The 25,947-nt window shown below is 38.9% G+C and overlaps 2 protein-coding genes across 3 annotated transcripts in view; one reads left to right on the forward strand and one right to left on the reverse strand.

Annotated features, from left to right (window-relative positions):
• Positions 1 to 1,721: 1,721 nt before the first annotated feature.
• Positions 1,722 to 18,674, reverse strand: slc1a1 (solute carrier family 1 member 1). Its single transcript, XM_029454862.1, has 12 exons — positions 18,456 to 18,674; positions 15,659 to 15,799; positions 12,949 to 13,041; positions 12,671 to 12,785; positions 11,818 to 11,860; positions 11,578 to 11,673; positions 10,984 to 11,168; positions 9,044 to 9,151; positions 7,344 to 7,466; positions 6,974 to 7,168; positions 5,754 to 5,888; positions 1,722 to 5,638 (listed from the first exon to the last, which is right to left on the reverse strand). Exons 1-12 carry the CDS (start codon positions 18,553 to 18,555, stop codon positions 5,398 to 5,400), a joined length of 1,575 nt encoding a protein of 524 aa, XP_029310722.1. The 5' UTR covers positions 18,556 to 18,674; the 3' UTR covers positions 1,722 to 5,397.
• A 4,421-nt stretch (positions 18,675 to 23,095) lies between these two features.
• rap1gds1 (RAP1, GTP-GDP dissociation stimulator 1) overlaps positions 23,096 to 25,947 on the forward strand; it is a 27,797-nt gene continuing 24,945 nt past the window's right edge. For both annotated transcript variants that reach the window (XM_029455312.1, XM_029455313.1), the window contains exon 1: positions 23,096 to 23,462. In XM_029455312.1, coding sequence (XP_029311172.1) covers positions 23,459 to 23,462 — 4 coding nt within the window. In that variant the 5' untranslated portion in view covers positions 23,096 to 23,458. The remainder of the gene's footprint in view (positions 23,463 to 25,947) is intronic.

A 25,947-nucleotide genomic window follows, 5' to 3' on the forward strand; every position in this document is an offset into this window, starting at 1 on the left:
GTCTTTCCGTCTGTCACTCGCCTCTCGCCTCTCATCTGTCTGTATTCAGAGTCGCAATGTTTGCCGCCTGGAATGCACAGATTTGATTGGCTGAGTAGCATCACGTGGGATGGCTTACTCGCATGCAATTGGTCTGTGAGTTTCCTGCACCGCAAAACCAGTGCCGTAAAAACGAAAAAAGCTGCCCCGGTTAAAACAGAAGTGCCCAGTCAAAATTGAAAATTCCTTAATAATTTATTGATTATAGGTCCGGGTCCGGATAGGTCGGCGTCTGGGTCCGGACTCGGACCGCGGTCCGCCTGTTAGTGACCCCTGCCCTAAACCTACTGTACACCCACTGTACTACAAATGCCAAGCTAGGACCACCTTTCCAAGGCACCAAAGCTGTGAAAGAAGCCCAAAATTGTATTGTTGTTATACCTGTGTGATGTTTGCCTTTTCCCTCTCCTTCAGGGAAAGAGACTGTCACCTTGCCAATTAAGTCTTCAGATCTCAAGACTCTTCTGCTATGTGTGTCGTTACAGAGAGGTATTTCACTGCAGTGGTTTCATAAATGTCCACACATACTGTATTAATGACTGGCAAATGTTAAAATAAACCTTTTAGAATTGAAACCTATTGTTATATCTCTGTTTGAACACCGCCAGGAGGTAGTAGTATGAGTTTGACATCACAAGTCCCCGTGCCCCCTTTAATCTATCGTGCTGACATTGTCGAGTCCTCAGGTTTATCCTCAGAAGGTCATTAAAAGCCAATTGGGTCTATGGCGATGCAGCTTTGTGTGAACTACTGCCATACATCAGAGAAATGGCTGCTAACTGTGACTGTAAGGCATTAAGCACCAGCTCTTTCAGGAACATTGGGATCTATTTGAAGAATATGTTGGCTGCTGAAACAGAACTCTATTTTGTTGTAGTAAGCAGTCAAACTACAAGCCTCAATGGCAGTGCAGATTTAGCAAAAGTCTTGAAACAATTCTGTAAATAAGAGGGGCTGTTGTCTCCGAAGACAGTGAAGGTGTTTGGAGACTTTTTTCATGAGCCCTGCAGTAGTTTTCTACCACAATGGTGGAAAATGTTTTTTTTCCCTGTTCCAAATAGAAACAAAAACCATACTGTCATAGAGAGGTGTGAGATGCATTAAATGATAGACAAAGGGATAACTCTACACATTTTCAGACAGTCTCTTCTTGAAGGCATGTATGGTCTAAACACAAAAAGTGAAAGGAGTAGTGTGAAGAATGACAAATGAAATTCTGAGAGACGAGTTAAAACCCTGCCTCTTTTTACCCAGTACATTTCTATGTAACGTCACTGTGATTGTCAGATTGTCTGTTTTGGTAGAAATTGTTAGATAAATTAACGTACATTGAGAGAATCATGATTCAAGAACTGATAAGAAAAAAGCATCAACTGTGTGGTAGGTCTTCACGAAGAATCTAGAGTTGGGATTGTTTTATCAAACTACTTTCTTCCAAGGTCAAGAATGAACTATCATGCTTATTAGCAAACTCAAAATCAAAAGTGCTACGAATACCACACTTTGAATCATGTTCCTACACTAGCAGAATATTTCTTGTTTCAACCACCTGAACAACTCAGATTACGCCAAATTTGTGTATTCCTTTTAAAGAAACTTTGTGTTAAATGACCATGAACAATCTCATTATTTTTTGTATGGTAGATATAGTAAATAAAAATAAAATACAAAATAAGACAAGACATTAGCAACTTTCTTTTATTTTCTTGCAGTTACACATAACATAGTACATGTTGATTCACATACTGTAGGTTCTCAGGTAGTTGCCTGGACAGAGAAGGGGTTGGTTGATGCCAGTGTGCTTTTGAAACGTAGAATACAATCTGATTAGCGAGGGCTTATCTGCGTCAACTCTGATCAGTATAGAATTACAAATGAGTACCTTCTTTCACCAACGTTTTATTTCAAATATGGACTATTAAAATCGAGACACTGAGACTTAGACTCTCATTGCAGACACAATGGATGTGGAAAATTTGACCTCTTGGGGAAAGCAATGAAAAAACCCTTTAACATGAAAGCCCAAGTAAGAAACTTAGGCAAGGATGTACTCACCACACTAAACCTGACAGCACTCCGTAAACACTATTACTTCATTGAACATTTTTGTTATTCTGAAAATAGACAAAGTCTGTAAAACACTCCATAACCTCAAAACTATCAAAACATCTGCATGATACTTGGTTAGGGACTAAGCTAAATGATAGAGTAGCAGCTAACATTGCAAAGCATTGACACATTAGCTGCTGCTTTGGGAACAGTAATCAACCCCAAGCAGAGAAAATTTCACATGTTTCTTCTGTGATTTCTCCAAACTAGACCATTGAAATTAGTGTGTCTTGCCGACATAGAAAGGAAAGTGTAGCGGGTGCAGTCGCTAATTTTCTACGCCTACCTAGCTTCAAACAGTTAAGTATTGACACAGTTTTGGGAGCAGTACTTTACAACAGCTAAAGAAAATCTTACAGGTATTTCTTACAGGTATTTCTTACATGGTTTTTTCCAAGTTAGACCACTAAAATGAGCATGTTTAACTAGTGGGGAATGGGAGTATGTCTATGTTTCCAGGGTCCTATGTTCCCTAAGTCAAAATCCTCTTAATATGACATACTAAGGAGACCTTTCAAAGGGTTTTAAGTTCTCAGCAAAGGTTTTTTCCTCTAAGTTAAATGTTCAATGTATGTTTACCTGGATGAGTTATGTTGAAATCACCCACCTCAAGCTTATAGCCTACCGATGTTATACTTCTTGAAACCTACTCCGTCAAATTTACAGACTGTTTTCTTGATTTTAGACATTGATGTCTCCAAAGTGATCATATGGATTTTTACCATTCAAGCTACATTTGCAACTTCCATCTCCCTCACTCTTCTGCAATTCAAACTACAAAGATAGCCCTTACCAATATCTTACAATGAGGTCCCTGGGAACATAGGGATGACCCCCGGGGAACTTTCCGACTTTCAACTTCAAATGGAACACATGGTACAATATGATATTGTGCTGTAAACTACACTAACAGTTTTATTTCTACCATAATCTGAACACCAAACTACTAAGAAGCTTAGTTGTCTCATATTGAATGTAGATCTGCTGAGTGTGTTGCAGAGTGCATACCTCCGTTAGCATGTAATGGATAACATGACTGTCATTGAGTTATGTTAACATGGATTATTGTATTTCCTGCAAGGAGATGGGAAATGTATTTGGCTCAGACTCTAGGCATGATGGAAAGTAAACCAAGGAAAAGAAGGACTGCTTTTACCTTAACCTAAAAACACTGATATTGATTGCGGTATAAGATAAATAGTACAACAGAAAGCCCTCAGCGATACCACCGTTGGTCCCATGTCATGTCTTTTTCAAGTTGACTCAACCAAACAACTCTGCACCACTTGTTCCATACTTAAGTACTATACAATATGTGCATATGCAAGCATCAGAGTATGCAGCTGCTGCAAGGAGTCAAATACACAGCTTTCGGTTACAGACATGGACATACATTTTTATAAAAAAGCATAAAACCACAAGCATCACACGCTGTGAGCGTCACAAATAACAGTGCAGCCAAAGAGCATTAACATAAGTACAGACATTTGTATCATTTGTGGCATTTGCGTCAAAGCATTAACTGTCGTTGACATTCTACGGAAGGCAAGGCCCTTTGGTCGGTCTGTCCATCACATTTGTCCAGAGTATTTCAAAAACTACCGGCTAGATAATTGCCATCATTAAGGACCACATTTCTACCTGTTCACAAGAAATATCAAAATGTAATGATGGGATTCACATACAATTAATTAAACAATTAGTTGAAGATGAACTTTCCTCTTGCACCAACTTTGGCCTTAATGTTGGCTTTGTACAAAATATACTGTATGTCATCATTTTAAATTTCTAATAGAGCAGTTGCCTTGGGAATTAAAACTATCTAACTATTCAAAAGCTGTCGTAGCTAACTTTTAGGGGGCTGTACGTCTTTGTACATCTGAGCCTACATCTTTTGGGTTTTATCAAACGAATATCTCAACATTTTGGCAAAACACTTATTTGCTTTTTTTGCTGCGAGTGAGATGAGGAAATCAATACTTCTCATGCAGTATTTATCTGAAAAGCTTTTACTGAAAAACCACAATTTGTGACTTTGGTGTGAGTGACTGGTGCTTCCGGTCTTTATGATAACCCAACAACAAATCAAACGTCCTCCTATCACCACACTTAACGCAGATATGTGAGGTTTTAATAGAATTTTTAATTTCACTCTCGGCAAGAAAGCATAGAAGTGTGTTTTCCAAAATGTCGAAATGTTCCTTACTGACCGATTTTGTCCAAGGTTTTATGTCTTTAAGCAAAAGTGCCTATAACGTCCGTCTTAGCTGAGCCATTGGTTTAAGAGCATTTTGACCCTTCACCACAGTGAAAGTATAGTAGCGAAATAAGTGTTAAGAAGACATACCCGGATATTTGACATAAATCCATTAGATGACAATTAAAATAATCTTGTTTGAGAAGGAATCATTTGGGGTATCTAATGTACTGTAATATTTCCCCACGTTGCCTAAACAAACACTAATTATGATCATTATTATTTGCGATAAATCAAAGTATTTCAGTGATTTGGTTCTGAAAAAATGTCCTCAAATTTCACAGTGTTCAATGACTTCATAAGCCTTTTGTTAACCATCTCCAGTCCCTCTGAAGTCTCCATAAAAGAATCAGTCTGCAGCCAGCGATTAGCATTTCTTTAACATATTGCTTTCATGCAACTTGGTGAAAAACCTCTTTATATGTTTGGCACAATTTAAATATACAGATAGATATACAAGCAGTGCATTATGGGACATAGACATTCAACAACACCCACACAAAAAAAGATCATTCAGACATTTTAGAGAATTATTGTCTAATCAAGTAGCAAATAAAATTAGATTATCGTTTTGTTTTCACTTGTGTTAAATTGATTTTTCTTTTTTTTGCAAAATACATACACACAATTCCGATACATTCAAAAAGAATGTTCTCGTGCACACACACACACACCAACAGCTCTTATTTTGAGTGCATCTTTACAAGAAAGAACACACTCTTATTAAAAAGAAAACTGACGTATTAAACTTGGCACAATTTGAATGTAAGAAGGAAGCACTTTAATCTAGTCGTGGTTGTAAATGTCCGACACGAAGGGTGATCATCTTGGATAAGCTTTATGGAGGCTGCTATTTGCTGATGTCTGAGCTTGGATGGGTCTGGTTGGATAGTTTCCCTCTCTCGTCATGGTGCTGATACATGATGGAAGGTTTTCCGTTTTACATCCATAGCAGCATGGCACTTTCTCTGCTCCTCTGAGCCACCCACAGGCTAAAACTGAGAGGTTTCAGTAAAGGAGATTGCATCTGTCTTGTCGACGGTGAAGCCTCCGTTGACGTAGGATTTCTTCTCGCACTCTTCGTCATCCAAAGTGGCTTCCAGAGCGAAGGGGTTGGCTACGTCCACGTCTGATGTCAGATCCATTCTCTCCAGCTCCCTCTTTGATAGTTTCTGGACGATACCGGCTCCAAAAGCATCGCCAAGAACGTTGATCATAGTACGGAATCGGTCCCTGAAATACACCACTCAAAGTCAATCTACAGCATTGCTCATTAGTTACAATTTAAACTTTTTAGTTGGAAAGATCGGAAAAACAGTCCAGATAAAAAGTCAACAGATAAACTTACAACAACCAATCCACAGCGACTATCAGAGTGACATCATTTGCAGGTAATCCAACAGCTGTTAAGACTATCACCATGGTGACAAGCCCAGCATTAGGGACTCCTGCTGCTCCAATACTGGCAACTGTTGCTGTTATACTGCAACACAGAGACACAATGTCGTAAATATTCTTCGTAAGAACATGCAGAAATTAAACGTGAGGAATTTGTACATTAGTGGCGCAAAATGGCAGCAGAGGTAACAGTTTGATATACTCAAGACCATCAGTAAACCAAAGGCGCTTTCACAAGTCAACATTTAGTCCGTTTTAATCAAACTCTGGTGCGGTTCAACCCCTGGTGCGGTTGTGAACGCGTAATTGTAATTATAATCTGGTGCGGAACAAAACAACCACAAACCACACTTGGATTTGCTTGGACCAGGACCAGCTCTCGCTAGTAGTCTCGGAACCATTCCAAGCAAATCCAAGTGTGGTTTGTTTGCATTGAGAACCAAATCCGACCCAATTGCAGCAAGTGAACCAAAACGTAGGGAATTATGGATTGCCTAATAGTTAATAATTAGTAACTTTTATGATGTAATAGTGTTTTCTTCGCGTTCTGTGATTTTCGTGTTTACATTTTCCAACGTCAAATTTCTGACCAATAAGAAAAACTTATTCCTACACGCCCCTCAGCAATAAAAAAAAATGTGTGCACTGTGAAACCGAACAAAACCAAATAGAAAACGAACCAGAAGTATTCATTTCATTCTGATTCAGACTAGCCAAATGGACTATGGCTTATGAAAGCACCCAAGTGTGAGCAAAACAAACTTTTTCTACTTAGATCTATGTAGTATGTACCAGAAGAGTAGATTATAAAGGGCACAATACAACTGAATTACCAAATTAAGAAGTCATTTTAGACATCTCTAGGCATAGGGCAGGGTGCAGCGGAAGACCGTTAGATGGGGCTGAAAGTAAAGAATTAAATAAAAAATGCTAATGATTTGATCTGGAAACCTTAAGATTTTTCTTTATTTGTTATTCATGACAATACGCTATATTGGTTTTCTTGTTTTACATGTTGTCATCAGTATTTTATGTTTTTATATGTTCCAGATAAGGTATGATTATGGTCAGCAGGGAATTTCCACCATGGTCAACAATAGTTTTATAAGTTGTATTTTATAGTATTTTATAGCCTGCAGTTAGATGTGCTCCTCTGTAACTATGATGTACCTGATAGTAACAATCTGGCCCACATCCAGAATATAGTCATTCAGCTGGGCAATGAAGATGGCGGCCACCGCCTCATAGAGCGCTGTCCCGTCCATGTTAATGGTGGCACCCACTGGGAGGACAAAACGGGTGATCCGCTTGTCGATGCGATTGTTCTCCTCGGCACATCGGAAAGTCACAGGCAGGGTGGCAGAGCTGGAAGACAAGACAGGGGTTAGCACATAATGGTTGTAGATTCCTGCAGCTTTAATTTTATTAAACATATAACTTTTTATATGTTGCTTTTAAGGCAATGTAAAGCGTTAGTGTTAAAATATACAGAATATGATTTGGCTTCACAAGCAGAGTGAGGAGCTCAGTGGATTCTGACCTGGAGGAGATCATGAGTGCTGTCACTAGGGCCTGAGCCATTCCCAATGTGAAGGTATATGGGTTTTTCCTCACAATGACAAAGAAGATCAGTGGCAGACAGACGGTGGCGTGGATAGCTAGACTGAGAGACAAAACAGACATTATTATAACAATATTCTATATTCTGTATTACCAGCACAATATTAGATGTTTTTAAAGAAATACAGTAGATACACTTTCATATGCTTTTGGGTTTGAGTCAGTTCTGTGCCTTACAATGTCACATGTGGTTTTTGGTACAAATGTAAAGATTAGGTTCTGTTTTTTTCAGCCCATACCTTATTAGAAAAGTATATACTCTCATATATATTCATACTTGGAACCAGCTTTAGTTTGATAAACTAACCCCTCTACTGCAGGCTGGATTTAAACCGTCCAATGGGGCATTGTTAAAGGAATAGTTCAGCATTTTGGGGAATAGCTTTATTTGCTTTCTTTTAGTGGGTAAGTAGTTAGCCTAGCTTAGCATAAGCACTGGAAGCAGGGATAAACAGCTACCCTGGTTCTTTCAAAAGTGTACAAAAAATGCCTACCAACACCAATTGGTGGTAATCTTGAGTCAGGTTAGCTGCTCTCATTATTTATGCTAAGCTAGGCTAACAGCCCTCCTGGATCATTTTTAGGGTTAGATGTACTTCATCTTGCCCAATGCCCCTTGTCAGGATCAGATGTATCTAAAAGAAACAGTCAGTAAAACCAGGTAAAAAAACATAGTGTCTGACAACCATGTCAGCTCAGGGCCTAAACAATTACTCCATTTGATTGTATTCAAACCCAGTGAAAAGCTGCCACAGAATAATATTTCTCAAATCAAAATCAGTTATGTTGCACAGTGCACAATCATAGTATTTCTTGGGAAACAACAATTTTATAATAATGACTATGCAATCACACACGCAATTAAGAGAGGTGTGAAATCTAGAGGAATTACATTATTCCATAACATTACATTACAGTGGGTGTGATTATTTTACACCTTGTAAAATTCCAACATCACTAAAATAGTGCGTTTTCACATTGAAATTATACAGTGATCTGATATTTTGGAAATGACTATAATGCACTTCACTCTTGAATGAAGTTTGTAATAAAAAAGGCACACATAGAGATGGAGGCCCTTGAATTAAGGGAGGACATGCTCAAATGTCTTTTAACTGAGCAGAATATTGAATAGATTGAGCTACAGTGCTTATAAAAAAGGCACATTTGGAGAGATTTGACTTTACTTTGACATTAAGGAGACTTTTTCTGTTATTCATTTCTAAAACTTTTAATCACGTCCGCTGTGATTAATAGTCATAAAGCAATGATGCAGGGAACATTTGTTTTTATCGGTAGCATTTAGAACATTATAAAAAAGTGTGAACATTGTGTGCACATGTCGTCACAGTAGCACCCGGAGACTTAGACCAACCCTGTGACCTAACTGGAGGGGATTTACTGTAGAGTATTTAATGGTGTCATTTAGATTTAGTGGCATGGGCGAAGCTTTCATTACTGTATCTGCAGGTTGAGCAGTTTTAAATGTCCTTGGCCCTTATCAGTGCCTACACAGAGCTCAGCTTTTTTACTGTATCACTGGAGGGAGAAACAGCCAAAATGTCAACCATAAATCCCAGTGTCTGGAACAGTCGGATACAGAGTAATGGGGCAGCTTACCCACTCAGCACCGTCACCATGTAAAGTCCCATCTTCTTGAAGATCTCCCAGTCTTCTACCTCGATAATCTTAGCAGCAATTAGGAACAGGATCCCTACTGGCATGTAGCTGAAAAAAACACATGAAGTTGGAGTTATTTGGGGTATAGAATCCAAGATTATAACAAATATTCTGCACATCTGATATGCTAAATTGATTATTTGATTTTAAATAAGAATAATCAGCAGAAAGTTGAATAATTGATAAATCATTTCCATCACTGATTCTAGTTTCTCAAATGTGAATATTCACTAGTTTTGATAGCTAAATTAATATATTTGGGTTAAAAATGGTTGGGTGGACAGATGAAGCAATTTGTCAATGTAATATTTGAATATTGCATTTTCCAAAGATTCAAAGAGTTCTGCTGCTGAACCTGGAAAAAGGTTTCCAGTCATGTTTGGGCTCTTTTATCAAGTTTATTTTATCAAGCTTCGAACTCGGGTCGGGTTTGGGACCAATCCAAATGTGTTACCAGTAGCTACAGAAATCACAGTGGGAAGAGGGAAAGAGGCATCGCGTTGCCAATACAAGGAATGGCGGTTTGGTCCCCTCCTGTCCGCATGTCGAAGTGTCCTTGAGCAAGACACTGAACCCCAAGTTGTTTCTGATGGGCAGGCCAGCGCCTTGCATGGTAGCTCCTTCACCATCGGTGTAAGAATGTGTGTGTGAAGGGGTGAATAAGAGGCCAATTGTCCAGTAAGGTTGAAAGGCGTTATATAAATGCAGTTTATTTCCAATTTATGTTTGTTAGTCGCACAAGTTAACGGTAAGTGATAGACAGTCTTGGGGAGGATTTGAAACTGTAGCTGGTGAACCTACAAGCTACTCTTTATTGGAAGTAATTAAGCTACAGCAACACCATAGTTTTATCGAAAGTACCAATGCTACGCCACTACTTATGACTTGCAGCATTTCAAGGCTGCACTAGGGCTGCAGAGAGCAGCCCTAGTGCAGAGAGTTCCGATTAACTGCAACCCGGAAAGCGAGAACCAGGAATGCTGTACCCTATATTCTGACCTTGTTGCATGCACCTGTTGGTAAAAAAGATTGAAGTATAAACTGCAATGTAACCAATACTTCTTCCGTCTCATGTGCGTCTTCCCTGGCTGTTTTTTGTAAGCCAAATAATAAGACAAATACAGATATTGTGTTTGAGTATTTCATTGCTCTTCATCTCACTCTAACTAGACGCAACATGTTTTCTGTTTGCAAAGACACTATTTGATCCACCCTAATAACTTCATCTGGTGAGGACTATCATAAGATGCAAATGACTGGAAAAAGCTAGAAAGTGGAACTCGAGTTAAGATTTAATTTTGTGAAACTTCTGTTTCCATGGTCAATAAAGTCTGAAGCAAAAATATCACTTCATCTTTGAAAAAGTAAAAGAAAACATGGGGTCGCACATTTAGCAGCATCAGTCGGGTTCAACCAGGATGGGTCTTGAAAGATGGGTACGGGACACTCAAAAAGTGCATTTGTATAGTCATCCAAGTTTTAAAAACTAAGTATGCAAGCGTTCATCGTGTAGCTTTTAAATGTTGCCCACACCTGTAGATTATGGGTGTAAGAAAATGAGAAAATCGTATCAAGATATTACGTTTTGTGATACGGTATGGATTCTCAAAAACACTGTATGGATTTAAAATGAATTGTTTACATGCAAAGATTAACTCAATATTTCATTTGCAAAGATATTTGACCTCTTAGTGTATGTGCCCTCTCAATGAAGTGCCATGGTGTTGGATGTTACAGTGACTGTGATCGCAAAATATCGCCTTGTTTAAAGTGTTGCAATATTTCGCAATGTATTCAATCATAACCTGTATCATATAAGTATCATATCGCCAGTTCTCGCAAATACACAGCCCTACTGTAGATCAGTCTTTCATACATACCACATAATGATCTGGACCAGTCTCATGGTTGCTTCATTCAGGGCATCAAAAAATTCCAGGAGGATTCTGCCCTTTTCGCCCATTTTCCCAATGACAAGGCCAAAAGCAACACAGAACACGATGAGCCCCAATACGTTAATTCCGTCCGAATATGTCCCGATGATCTTATATTCCTTGGTTATGTTCTGCCAAGAGAGGAAACAAGGGGGTGATTCATTCAGCTTACCAAGAGCAGGTCAGGAAGCTGCTTTCACAACCACATTAGCTTACTCTAAAGACCCATTGATGAGCTGTGCAAATGTTTTCTACAGGATTACAGCCCAATGACCCATGGTTACTTATGACTCTATTATAGGGTCTTCTGATGCATTTAGATCAGATGCCGGTTGCCAGGTGCAGAAACATGAAACGTAAAGTGCAGCAACTGGATCAACAAGGACACACTGTTGTCATGTCGAGATCAAAACCCCAAGGTTAATGGATGTTCCTAAACAGAAGACGCCGGTGAACTCTGGTGCTAGTTTAGCTTAAGTAATGTATCAAAGGCATTCAGGTACTGACTGATGAACAGAATAGAGTAATGTGCACACCTACCTCTACCACTGACATGATAGCAGTTGTGAGAGGTGGAATTGTGGTGGTGTTGGTCGAAACTTTCGAAGGCTCCAGCTCTTTGCGCTTGGTCTTGTACTAGAGTGTAATCAGTCACATTTCACAACATCAGAGTTACATTCACATTGCTTCACACTATATTATCATTAGACCCTGATGTACATAGGTTTAAATGACACTTTAAATGTGTAGAAAGTGGAACAGAGATGAATGATGGATTACCTGCTGAAAACAAGCCTGCACCAGATTTTCTGGGAACATGTTTCTGTTGATAGGAAAAACAAGATTGGGGGTCAATGAGAGACACCGAATATAATGATGTGTACTACACTCATTCCCATGACAGGTGGGTCATTGCAAAGACTCTTTATGTAAGTCAAAATCCAGGAGAGAATGACTTTCATATTCAAAAGAGGATGTAAATGTGGTTAACTTCTAATGAGGCAAGGGAATCTGCAAATACCTTTCCCAAGGATGCCACATTTTTGTCAATACAATGTTGTGAGGGAATAGGATTTTCAGTACATGTTGTACGTGTTTTCAACAAAAGCAATTGTCTTGAATTCAAGAAACTGAAGGTTGGATATGTAAACCTTGGATCCACAGTATGCTACAAACAAAGTACTTGTCCGATTAGCTAACAGCACCTGAAAACCCCTTTCTGACAGCTGAATCAACTTTCCATGTTCAGGTAACTTTTCGAGTTGATGTAACTTTCTGAGTTGATGAAATTTTTTTCTTCACACAATACTTCTGTCACTCTTCATCTGTATAACTTTGTGTAACACTTTTGCAGAGAAACCGTCCGACAGTATATCATTTTCTCCATTTGTATAATTGGATTGGATTGGCACTTGGCTTGAGCCAGGAGGAGGCTATGATGGCAGGTCTTTCACCCCACCCTTGACTGTGGACATTCAGAACATGTAAACACTTTTGTCTTTTCATGTTTCAAGTATTTACATTTTAAACTATCAAGTAAAAACCGAAGGTTGCAGTCTCTGTCACTTCAACATCTGAATGAGTGAACACTTTGTGGTTATGAGTAATTTGTATCACATGGCTGGGAGGTCACCTGATGAGGTCCAAGAGTGTGTCAACTGTTGTGACATTAGGCGTCGTCCCGGCTCTGTCAATGTGCTCAGCTGATTGAGAGACTCCCGGTTTGATAGTCATTACCAAAATGATCCCTGCAAAGGATGACATTGCTCAGTATGCTGTGATGACAACTCAACAACCGCTACTTTTACATAACACCATTTAAGTAGCTAAACTGTAAAGCAACTGAAATAAGCAGGATCATTTAAATACAGTGCTGAGAACTAGAGAAATAAAAATAAATAATCAACTCACCAAGAATAACTGCAATGATGGTTGTCGAGAAGTAATAAATAACAGCTCGCAGACCTATCTTTCCCGATACCTCAGAGTCTAGGGCTGCAACACCTGTGGACAAAAACAACAATAATAAATTGAAATCTAATCCAAAAGCTCGTCCTAGCAGGTTTTAAAAGACAAGACTGATTGAATTAATAATTTATCTGGTGAAAACGTTTACAGATCGGACCTTTACCACCTCAACCAGCATTCAGGTCTTCTAAAAATTACATTCCCATACAACAAAACTGCATTGTCAATTTAAACAGTTAAAGCCATTGTGTTGATATGACAGGAAACAAGGAAAGATAGAAATTTGTAATGATGCAACAAAGGTCCCTTTGCTGGATGTGGAAAACTGTGGTTCACACCTTAACCTCTCAGCCATCAGGGTTTCCCTGTAAAGGCTGTTTTAGGAATAACATACAATTTAGAACATATAAAATCAGTATATGATTTGATCTAAAATATGGGAGAAATTCAATATCCTACACAATTCACAACCATAACATGTACTGTAATAACAACCAAGACAGCTTTCCTTTCCTTTCCTTTCCTTTGGAGGGTTTACCGTTACCTTGAGAAGCATATTGCACCGGAGAGAGGGAGCAATCCTCCACCTCTACATGTTTATTTGAGCAGCAAAAGAAAGGTTCTTAGCCCGATACTTATAACTACAACAGGCCTCCATGTGAGTAGGTTATGGCACACCGTGAGTGATGTACGCAGGTGTGGAAAACTCCAGGGAAATGCAGGTGGAAAAAAAACAAATCCTCACAGTCATCAACAACCAATTTTAGGAACTGATATCATATCACGGACAAACAAAATGCAATCAACAAACATCACATGTTTCATAAGCAAAATCAATCTGAAGCTTCTGTGAAATCTTCCCTTTAACTGCTTCTATTTGCAGCTATAAGAATAAACTGCTTTGACTATAAGCCTAGCTCATTTCAGCAGGGAGTCTTGATATGCTGCTGTGGATGAGGTGAAGGGATTAGTCAGAGAAGATGTAATGCAGCTCCTAAATGACTTACTTCAACAGTCACCTGGATTATCAATTATCCTGCTATCTTCCTAATTTGTGAAAATCACTCCCATTTCCTGTCTCTAGACAACAGAACTGAGGCATGATACATGGTTTTCTTACTTTCATTGCATACAGACTGCAAGCAACTAAACTGCGCACAGCCTGACACGCTCTGATCGCATCTCATTAGTTGAGATCACTACGTTCGTCTGCAGCAACACACATTTCTCTTTATATTTCAATATTATTTTTATTTATATTTTTTATGGTAAATTTCTCGTTTTTTGTGACTTATATACTGTACATCACAAGTCCCCAGAGGCAAAGACCACAATGTTTCTTTTTTTTCCACAATACCTTTGCATGGCACCTACAGTATTATTATGGTTAGTGACAGGTTGTAGTTATTGCAAATACACTATGGTTAAGGTTTGGTTTAGGTTAGGCTAAACTAAAACACTTTTAAGGTTTTAAGGTTAGGGAAAGTATGTGATAGAACAAGAACTCTTCAACAAAAAGTCAGATGCATCACAAACCCATCCACCTCCTCAACCTCTACTACACCTTTACTTTTAAGCCCTGATCCCTAACTCACTTTTTAAGTGCTTGTGCACATACAGTTGGGTATCTGGAGTGTCTACCAACGCAGAAACTGTGAAATAAGACAACCTAGTCAGGTGCCTAGGTCAGAAAACATGTGATTCAAGAAGCCATTCAGATTTGGCTCCCCTACCTAAGTCACATGTAGGCTCATTAGAATATACTGCCCCCCATTTGAGTACCTCCACCCAGGGCTTGAGAACAACCTTGGCAAAGGTGCGCCATATTTTTTATCGCAAGCCAATCAGAGCAGACTGGGTTTTTTCAGGAGGTGGACTTAAAAAGACAGGTGCTAAAACGGAGCGTTTCAGACAAAGGGTGAATACAGGTATATTCGGACACACAGTACTAGAAGAATAATGTGTTTTTTCATTTAAAATTGTAAACGTATGAATCTGAAAATGAACACTGAAAAAAATGGATTCAAGCAGACTTGCCGTTGCTGTACTATTGGATGAAGAGGGGGAAAAAAGCCCATAAAAAGCTGTGGTTTTTAGGTTCACGACATACTGAAAAATCGTATATTCAACCCCATGCACGTGTTCGTGTTTGTCGAATTATATTGTTTATCGTAATTAAATACCGCTAACATCAACCTTTCGTCTGCATTTGCCATTACCCCACTGTTCCTACCACGTATACCAGCATCAAAACAGGAAGGAAGTGGTAAAGTAGTAAAGCCCGCCTCTTGCTTGAGTTGATTGGTTGCCTGGGCCAAGTGTGAAATTGACGAGCAGTTTGACTCCGCATCTTGTGCTGAAAAGTTGAGAATATTTGAACTTTTGTGCACTTCTAAAAACCGCAAGAAAAACATGGTTTGGCAATGGTTTTGCTCGTGTTTCTAGCTAGGTGTCTCGGTGTGATCGGGGCCTCACAGTACCACTGATCATTGGCATTGTTGTTGATTGTGTTGACTGGGATATAATAGTGCACCTGTGTACATGAACTTAATTTACAAGACTTACTGATGTCATCTAATGCACTTCTGTATCTGTCATTGCAGTGCATCACTATGACTAAGAGTACAACCAGAAATAATCATGCTCAAGTTACCTGTTATCATGCTTGAAATGATGAGCGGGAGGATGACAAGCTTCAGCATCCGCATGAGGATCTCTCCTGGGAAGCCAAAATACTGCTTGTGGAGATGGGAGAGGGATGCATACTCTCTGACCGCGATGCCCAAACTGATCCCTGATCCGGAAAAAAACAGAATCACATGAAAAGAAATATAGGACCATAGCTGGATCAAGCAGGACAGACAAACACAATGCAACATTTAAATTGGTATTAAGTAACTTTAATAAATGCAGAATTTTCTCTGCATAAGCAACTGTCACTGTCACATCTTTTCCCAGGTCAGCAAGGTTTCATCCCTACGGAATTCATGAGGCACCACACACGTTATATTTTCCAGCTATTAACTTCACATGTATCCCACTCAATGATTTCAGTAATGCACTCCATCTGTGTTATCACACATAGCAGACCCCCATTAAAGATGCTTGTAAAACAGTGCGATGACACAGCAAATTGTATGTGAATGCCACGACTACACTGAGCTATCACGACATGTCCTACACGTGATGGAACTGCCTCGGAACTCTCTCTAACCCATTCAATCTTTCAAGCTATTTGGTCTTTTTCCACCCGAGCCAACTGAAACACTAACAGCAGCAGCAGTTTGGACAGGCATTGAAGACATTTTAAAGCTGCAACCTACAGGCAAAGACAGTTGCACCTGACCTGGACAGTTTCTATTGGCAACTTTTTGAATATCAGTAATTGTTCAGTTTATGATGGTAATATCCCGTTTAGCACTTCAGGGAAATGTTAGAAAAATATAAATCTGTTGCTTGATTTATGTGTTGCGCTCATGAGTTTCATGAGTTCAACTGAACACATTGACAGTGAAAGCAGATATGTTTGGGTTAATAACGGTCTGCCGTCGCCCCCTCTGACAGATGAAGGTAATCTGTGTGAATGTTTAAGTTATTTATTCTCAAAGAACAAGTCTAAAACTGATTATGACGCAAAAAATAACATTAATGTACCGCTTCTATCTGACCTCCACAGTCCGGATGTGAAAGTAGCATTACCTATTCCAGCAGGAATTTCTAGTTTATGATTTAAATAATCAATCTTCATGATTTCTCGCATTGTAATAAGAAATGAATCATTTAATAGAAATTAGAAGCTGATTATTTTGTACAAGAGCTCAGCGCGGTGGCGGCTTACTTCTGCCTGACACAATGAATGTCATTTTTGCTTTTTTTCGCTTCAGTGGTGCAAATTACAATTAATTAAATTACCAAAACCAATTGACATACACTGAACCCAGATGTGAGGTCATTGCCCACTTTGCTCCGATAGTAATCCAGCCTTGCATGCTAATGCTGTTTATTTAATGCTCTTATTTTCATGTCTCCTGATTTAGCAGTTCCCATTATGCCATCAACATCAACTAACCACATACTAGGATAAAGCATTTAATTACAAAACCATAACCGTTATTACCGTAGCAGGTTGTGCTTTTATTAAAACCCAATGAATGTAATGTTTCAATCCTCTGTGCCATAATCCTAGTTAAGTAAAGGCACTCAATTCATATACAGGTTTTAGATAGCCACATTTGAAATCCAACAGAAATCACAATTAATCACCCCTTTTTGAAAAAAAGGTGTGATTTTATAATTAATAATAATAATAAATAATAAAATTAATAAAAAAATACACCTAGCAACTCATTTTAACTGTGACCAGCCTCTCTATAGTTCGCTCGGTAGGTCCAACAAAAATGTCACCACCCTTTGGCAGCCACAGTTTACACGCTAGGAAGCTGAAATGCATAAACGAGTGGATGCAAGCACATGGGTGGTCGCAACTATTGCATATTTGCCAACACATCCTTATACAAAAACAACAGCATAGGTCAATTGCAAGTGACGACATATATGAAAGTTCTTTTTAACGTTGTGAAACATTTGCATTGAACTAATCACATAAAGTCACAGTGAGTTGATCATTTGTTAATGTTGAGCAACTGGATACATCCTGCCAACATTAAATCGTCAGGAGTCATGCATTAGTTAAGCATACATTTTTTATAGGATTCCTACCCAAAGTGTTACCCAATACATCTTAATCAGTGAGCTTTAAATGTGCGGCAATATAATGCTGTGTGGAAAGATGTCTTTTTTTTTAACTTTGAACAGAGCCAGGCTAGTTGTTTCCCCATTTTTCTACTCTCTATGCTAAGCTTGGCTAATTGCCCCCTGGCTACATCTCTATACACACATAATTGAGATTTATATTGAGCTTCTCAGCTCACTCAGCTAAAATTGAACTATTCCTTTAATGTACATGCAATCTAAATGTGTTTAGAAGTGCAATCAGATAATACTAACTGTGTCTGGGTGAATCATGCAGCTTATAGTGTATACACTCAAGGCTGTGCTGTCTCAGTGATGGGACTCCTCACATAGATCCAGCATCAGCTGTCACTTCAGTCTGGTCACGTTTGACTACTGAGACACTTCCAGACACTGCTCTCTGCCTCAGGAGGACAGAGGCTGTGTCTCCTGTAACACCTCACTCAGCACCCACCCTCCATTCTTTTATGAAAGATAATTAATAATTAACATAATGCTTATCCTTAACACACATTTACTGTTGCTGTTTAGTGGCCAACTGGTGCAAAATAGGTTGATTTAATGCAACAGTTACAGCAGCTGAAAGAAAGATTGAATCCTAAAACAAAGAGAGGGAAGGACATAAAAACCAGCAATGAAGATGAAAGCGTCTCATTCTCTCAGCATACATGAGCAGGCATTTAGGGGCTTCCACATACCGAGCAGCACTGAGAAAATCGTGGCAATCAGAAGCCAGTTCTTCTTCAGCAAGCCTTTGAAATTCACGCCTCGTCGCTGTTTGTTACCCATCATGTCCATGGTGTTGTTTTTTCTCCAATAAAAGAGGTAAAAACCACAATGGCCCCCGTGGAGACACAGCAAACTCCTGCGGTCGGAATGTCAAATGCAGACGACGCAGCGCAGGATGGAGAAGCCGCGTTGCTACAGCAAAGGATGCAGCCGTCAGACGCTGCTGATGGCCAGCGATGGTGTGAGTCAACGACTGTGTGTGTGTGTGTGTGTGTGTGTGTGAATGAGGGAGGGAGCGAGACGGTCTCCTTCGCCCTCTGCCACCCTTCCCCCACACAAGGTGTCTCGGACATTTTTTCCTTTTTATAAGTGACACCAGTCAGTGTTGTAACTAGAGGAATTACAAATGATACAAACTTCCTCATTTGGACAACACATTTATTGTTAAAGGATGATTAAAAAAATTATATGATCAGTGGTGGAAGAAGTGCTCAGATCTCTTACTTAAGTAAAAGTAACAATACCACTCTGTTACAAGTAAAAGTCCTGCATTCAAAATGTTGGTTAAAGGTATACTATGCAGCATTTTCTTGAAAAACAATGTATAGACTCATACAACAATAATGACTCTCAATCATCATTTATGACTCACTAGAAGTGTGTGGTGGTATATGCAGAGAGCCTGCTGCACTCCATCTGTATTTTCCCATTTATTCTTATTTTGCTGTGTTCAGGACGTTTCCGGGCATCAACAAAGAGCCTTTGGACCCCGTGTGGGTGTCACCCCCAGCCAATTAGTAGGGTGTGCAGCCCGTTCTCATTCCCAGGTCATCAAATATCGCCACTTTGTCAGGAACCGCAGTGTCTGATACCAATGCGTTGGCACCCTTTAGCGTGTATAAAAAGCGGCGGATGGTTGGTACATCGCTGTGTGTTTTATGCATTGTCTGGATATATAGATGGACGAACCTTCTCCACTTCCTCCTACTATTCAAAAGTGAAGCAAAAATATCCCCTATACAAGAACTGCTATTTTGAGATTATGAAGTCATTTGGAGCCAGAGTCTGCGCAGTATTTATCGCGTATGACCTATACTGCAACCAGCCACCAGGGAGTAATCGAGATGTTTTAGCTAACACTGCTTCCTATCTTTATTGACACTCTATCTCGCTTGACCACTGCCGATCTCTCTTTCTCGATGCTCTGTCTCTCGCTTGTTGAGCCACGGAGGAGCCAACTTTGAATGCTGTGTGTTTACAAAAAGCAACCAAAAGAGCTAACTAATATACCTTAAAGTAAAAGTCAATAATCAATAATATACTTAATATACCAACATCAAAAGTACTCAGTACTCAGAATGGTCTATTTCAGAATAATTGATATTATATTATTGAATAATTATAATAATAATAATAATAATAATACATTTTACTTATCAAGCGCTTTTAAAAGGTACTCAAAGGTATTATTGTGTACAACCCCTTTAATGTTGCCGCTAATAAAGGTGGGGCTTATTTCTTACTTTATATACTGCCGGGGAGCTTGTGAAGGTCACCAAGGTATCAATAAAGTCCTGACTTTATCCCCCTAATTTATTAAAAATCATTGTAAATAATTAAAAAAATAAATCTTATTTTTCCAACATAATCTATTATTATTGTCTGATTCCATAAACGGTTCATAAAGAGAGTGGGTATAGCACAAAAATGTGGGCCCCATACATATAAAGCCCCTTTTATACATCCACTGTCATGCCTGTACAAATGACTGAATCAACAAGAAACATATGCATCTGTAGTGGTTATTAAGGTTTATAATTAAATTAATTGATGATAAATGGTGGTGATGAAAATGCATGTGAATTGTAAAATGGAGTAGAAATGTAGTATGTGAAATAAAAAATGGAGTGTTGAATTATTCAAATGATTTGATTAATTTAAAGCGATTAGATTACAACAATTGTGATATGATTAAAAGAAAGTTGTCTTACATTCAACATTCCTAACAAAACATTTATGCCATTCTGCTATTTTTATAATGGTACTTCAGACTCATTTACATCTACACTGTGATTACACTGTAAATGCTTTTATTATGTCTATTTTTGTACTAATTGTTATGTTTTTGCTGTGAAGCACGTTGGGCTGCAATTCTTGTATGAAAGGTGCTATACAAATAAAGTTTATTATTATTATTATTATTATTATTATTATTATTATTATTATTATTATTATTATTATTTATCATTTAAGGAAAGTGGCCTCAATTGGGTGGGAGTAAGAAAAGATAATTGAAAAAAATGGAAAACAGATGAAAATGCTTATGACTAAATGATGGAAGTACGTGAACTGAAAAATAGAGCGATAAATTGTCAATTGATTTGATGAACTTGATTGACATTTTATTTGAAACAGTATTGCTTTGATAATCGCCTGGGCTATGTTAATGTGCATGGCTAAAAAACGTCATGGACATGCTGTTAAATGACATTAATTTTGACATGGGTTTCGATCACTATGAAATTAGTTTACCATGGCATGTGCTGTGGGTGTTAATAGTCCCCAAATGGTGAATCCTAAAGCTTTTGGTGATCTCCTGATTTTCCTCTAAGGACACCATCAGGACAGTATTCCCAGTGGTGCACAAGAAATACCAAAATCCTATGGATGAATTAACACATTCTTTATTACTTAAAAGATTAACCTCTTCCATCTAATAATCAAACATGCAGATTGCTGAAAAATTTGCAGTCCACATTCATTCTCTCCAGAGAATTAAACCTTTGGATTTTAATGACCCCATGACATTTCTGTTAACGCCACCCTTAGGATAAATTTGCCATGCGTACCATTACTCCTAATAATGCTCTAAGAAGCACACAAAACCTATTTTATAAAGGACACAAGACAAAAAGGTTGGAAACCACTGGTTTCATTAAAAATGTGTTGCTTTTTATAAGAATAGTATGTTTCTTTAAAAATCTAAAATCTTAATCTGAACAGTAATAGTAACTAAAGCTGTTAGATAAATGTAGAGGAGTCAAGGAAAATGACAATATTTCCTCTGAAATGTAGCGGAGTAGAACTATCAAGAAGCATGACATTTAAACACTTAATTAAAGTACAAGTACCTACTTAAGAACAGTACGTGAGTAAATGTAGTCTATTACTGGTTTTAGGATATTGTTTGTGCCTTTTTTGTCCTGAAACTGGACATATTTGGCAGAGATAGTGAACATCGCAAGAGACAGAGGAACGACAGGTAAACATTTGAAAGAGATGCATCAGGATTCCACATGAATGCGGATATGAAGCTGAGTTTTAGCTGTCATTTGGTATCACAGCGCCCCCCCGTGGACAAAATATCCCCATCCATCAGACAACGGCCATCAGACTGGCTGTATTCTATTAATAACTGATTTGTATTTACAGTAATGTATATTTCACACATGCGAGGATCAGTATCATATTAAGGTAGGGATCCAATTTAACATTGAAAGTTCATTATTGGCCATGGAAACATCAGTTGACAAAACAATCTTACCTCAAGGTTCTTTTACGTAGTAGATATTTCTGGAGTTTTCAATCTTATTCAACAACCATCTTCCGCAGGTGGAGTTGCCCAGAAGAAGAAGAAGAAGAAGAAGAAGAAGAAGAAGAAGAAGAAGAAGAAGAAGAAGAAGAAGAAGAAGAAGAAGAAGAAGAAGAAAGAAAACAAAAGGGAAACAATTACATGGAAATGTGACAATGATTAGGATGAAAAGCAGATGCAGAAGCTGGTTTCAAACATCTTTCTCTTTCTTCTTCCTCTTTAGCTTCTGTTGACTTGCATGCATGGGCTTTTTTTTTTTTCTGGGGACATTTTTCCTTATCGGTGTATAGCATCAGACTGTAAATAAAGTATAGTTCAGGAGGAGAGGTATCCCTCTTTGCTGGTGATGTGGCGCAGTGTATATCTAAAATGTTCTATTATTATTTCTGAGAAGAGTTCCGAGTCAAAACTTTCAGTAAACACATAGTCACTAACATATGATGATATGAATAAATAGACAATCTGTAATTTGTTTATTTAACTGGTTAATAAAGATAACAGGATTGATCACCCTTTCATTTGTCATAGCATGTGATGATTGGGCAGCAGTTATAAATATTTGATTCAGTTTCTGTGGTTAACATGGCTGGCAGTGTAGCAGATAGATGACTTATAGTTCTCATAATGGAATAAAGAGAACAAGACTAGAAGCGAGGGTCTGAGGACATAGGGTGTTTCATGCTGTATGGATTGTAAACCAAATGTAGGATTTGTGATATTGAGAAATTTAAATAAAATTGTCTTGAATTGTAAAATTACCTAGTCTACGTCTGGCCCTTAAAACCGATGTAATTTTGTAGTATGATACTGTGTAGTCTTTATTGACTTTATATTTTGGTTTATTTCTACTGAACTCATGACTTTTTGGCTTTTGTCCACCTTCTTTGGACAGGGTAAATATATAAATATCTGGTTATCATCTGGCTTGGGCTTTCAGATATGTCCCAGGCTGCCATCCTACAGGCGTGTTTCATAACACTTTAAACGCTTTTATTTTGAAGCTTGTAACCGGAAGTCCTACTCCCTTCTGGCTGATTGGCATGTCAGACTGAACCAGTCGTCCAGAGGAACGGCAGCCAGCAGGTCTTGACTGTTGGTGTGGATATGAGAGGAAGTCAGATGTGTTAACCTGGTAGTCACCCGGTACAGAGGCCACTGCATCCATCTGAGCGGGACTGTCCGACCGTCCCGGTGGCTGCTGTCGCTACCTAACTGGCTAGCTAGCTAGCTAACCTCATCCCGCTAACTTTACCAGTTTAAGGCGGTTTAAGAAACGAACAGTGTGGGGAAAGCGGGGCCTCTGGCTAGTACGACTCGGTTTGCAGCTGCCCTGGAGATCTTAACACCCCGGTTTATTTCCCGGAGCAACATCCTGCTGAGATGGGTGAGTAGACAGCTAGCAACCTGCTCACTCTGAGCCGAGTTGGCGAACAAGAACTGTTTATTTATTTTATTTCACCACTTAACGTTAGTTAAATCATAAAATGGCTATTATTTAAACGCTCGCAAGCCGCCACGTATGGTTTGTGGTTGACGTTGTGTATCATACAATAATGTCACTGTACCATTTTGCTTCCCTCTATAGTTTTTTGATGTATTACTCTAACGTTAACGTTAGTTAGTCATATGAAAAGCTGACTGTCTCTGAATCGTGTTCACGTGCGCGTGCGCGCGTGGCTGCTTCAGTACTCGGGTGGGGTAGCTTCCCTGACTCTCCATCCACTATCCGCTCATAGTAGTCGTGATTCTTTTCCTTGTAGCAACGCAAGCCACTGAAAATGTTATGTATTCTTATTGCCTTCGTTTTTCCTCGACGTAATTCAGCTGGGACTTGAAATGGCTTGACGGTCCCAGTTGCTAAATGAATGTACATCCCCTGAAATGGCAGTGCTGTTGATGGTGTAGATGGCACTCCTCCATCTCCACAGCTGTTATGCAATAGGATAGCAGCCCACTTCGTGTTGCTGTTGTAATGCACTCCTCTCTATAACGTTACTTTCCTGGTTATGGATGGTGGACACACACTGGCTACTGATGTTTTTAAAGCACAGGCCTGTAGTAGTCGTATCTCTGAATGAATTGAATACAAATTGGCATGCTTTATAGTCACTAAATATTACCTCTCCATCTATCACATTTTGAAACCGTTTCCCATAGGAAGCAGTGGCTTTCCTGAATGGCACCTAGAGCAATGTTTGTTTGACAGTTTATGAGGTATTTCTGAAGGTTTAATCCCAGGCCGGATCACTCATGTTGTCATTTGATATAAGGCATCTATCATGGGGGATGGATGTGTGGGCTGTGCCGTGCACACGCATCTGACAGCAACAACCAGGTCACTGCAATGGTGTCTGCATCCTTATGCAACTTATCATCACCTGGTGGTTTATTGGCACAACGCTGGAATGACAGTTGAGAAAATTCCCACTGTACTTCAGATAATTAAAATGAATCTTTTTCGCTATTGACTATCAATAAAATAGACGAGAAAGAGGTGTGTCAGCCTCTGGAGTAATTAGAGTGTATTCTGGAGCAAACCCGACAGGTCAGTCCTAATCAGATTGTGCTGATAATGTAGGCTGTGAGTAACTGCATCCAAAAACAGAACTGTATAGAACCATCTGAATAAGCAGCAGTTCATATAACACGTGTACTGTATTTAAGGCACTTGCTTTATTGCATTCGTCACCCATTTGTACACGATGGATATCAGTGTATAGCATCAGACTGTAAATAAAGTATAGTGGAGAGGTATCCCTCTTTACTGGGGATGTGAAGTAGCTGTCAAGTATCTCAAATGTTCTATTATTTCTGAGAAGAGTTCAGATTCAAAACTTTCATTAAACATGTAGTCACTACCATATGATATTATGAAGAAATCTGTCATTTCTTTATATCACTGGTTAATCAGAATAACACGATTGATAACGCACGATATCATTTGATGGATGTGCAGCAGTTATAAATCTTTGATTCAGTTTCTGTGGTTAACATGGCTGGCACTGTAGCAGATGTATGACTTATAGTTCTCATCATGGAATAAAGAGAATAAGACTAGGTCGAAACCTAGTATATGGCTCGACCGTGTACGGTCAATGTGCTCCTGTGGACGTAATTGAGGACCGTGTGCACCTCGCTGTAAAAAGATTTGTATATTCTCGACGCAGTCTGTGTGTGTGTCATGCTAAAATGTGGTCCCACCACAGAAGCCGTTTTGAGTACTATGCAGGGTGTTTATATTTCTGCAGACAGATTATGTCACTGTGATAGCGTTGCAACCGTGCAAGATGTGTTCAAAATGAAGGCAGAATTCAAAGATACGTAGATGTGGTCTGAGCAAGGGCGTCAGAGGTAGGGGCATAGGAATTGTCCATAGGCCCCCCTCACTTTACCCCTCTGGTGTGATCTGGTGTCGCGGCCAGATCGCAAGATGGTCTCTAGTTTTATTGTTTTTTCTTTCACTTTATTGAACAAGCATCTGTAAAACATGACATCAATTCATTACACTACAACTGAAAACCGCACTGCCAAAAATACTGCTAAATGCAAGTGTGAAATAACACATCATCGCATGAGTTAAATAAAGCTTCTGTTGGCATCTATTCATTTTCAAAGGCCAATGTTGTAACTTCAGCACTCAGTCAGGGACAGACTTTTCCTGGCCCTGCGTTGCTGCGGTCTAAAAAAAAAAAAAAAAAAATAGATAGACACTAGAAGAGCTGGTCATAAACTCAAGGATTATTCATATTATTGGCTATTGACTAGAAGTTAGCTTGGGAGCTCCAACATATGGGTTGCAAAATTTGAAACATGTATTCCTAGTAATCTCTCACTCGCGCTGCTCTCTCCCACACAGTAGAGTGGGGTTG

The sequence above is a fragment of the Cottoperca gobio genome, chromosome 18 (genome assembly GCF_900634415.1).
Source record: "Cottoperca gobio chromosome 18, fCotGob3.1, whole genome shotgun sequence".
Classification (NCBI taxonomy): domain Eukaryota; kingdom Metazoa; phylum Chordata; class Actinopteri; order Perciformes; family Bovichtidae; genus Cottoperca; species Cottoperca gobio.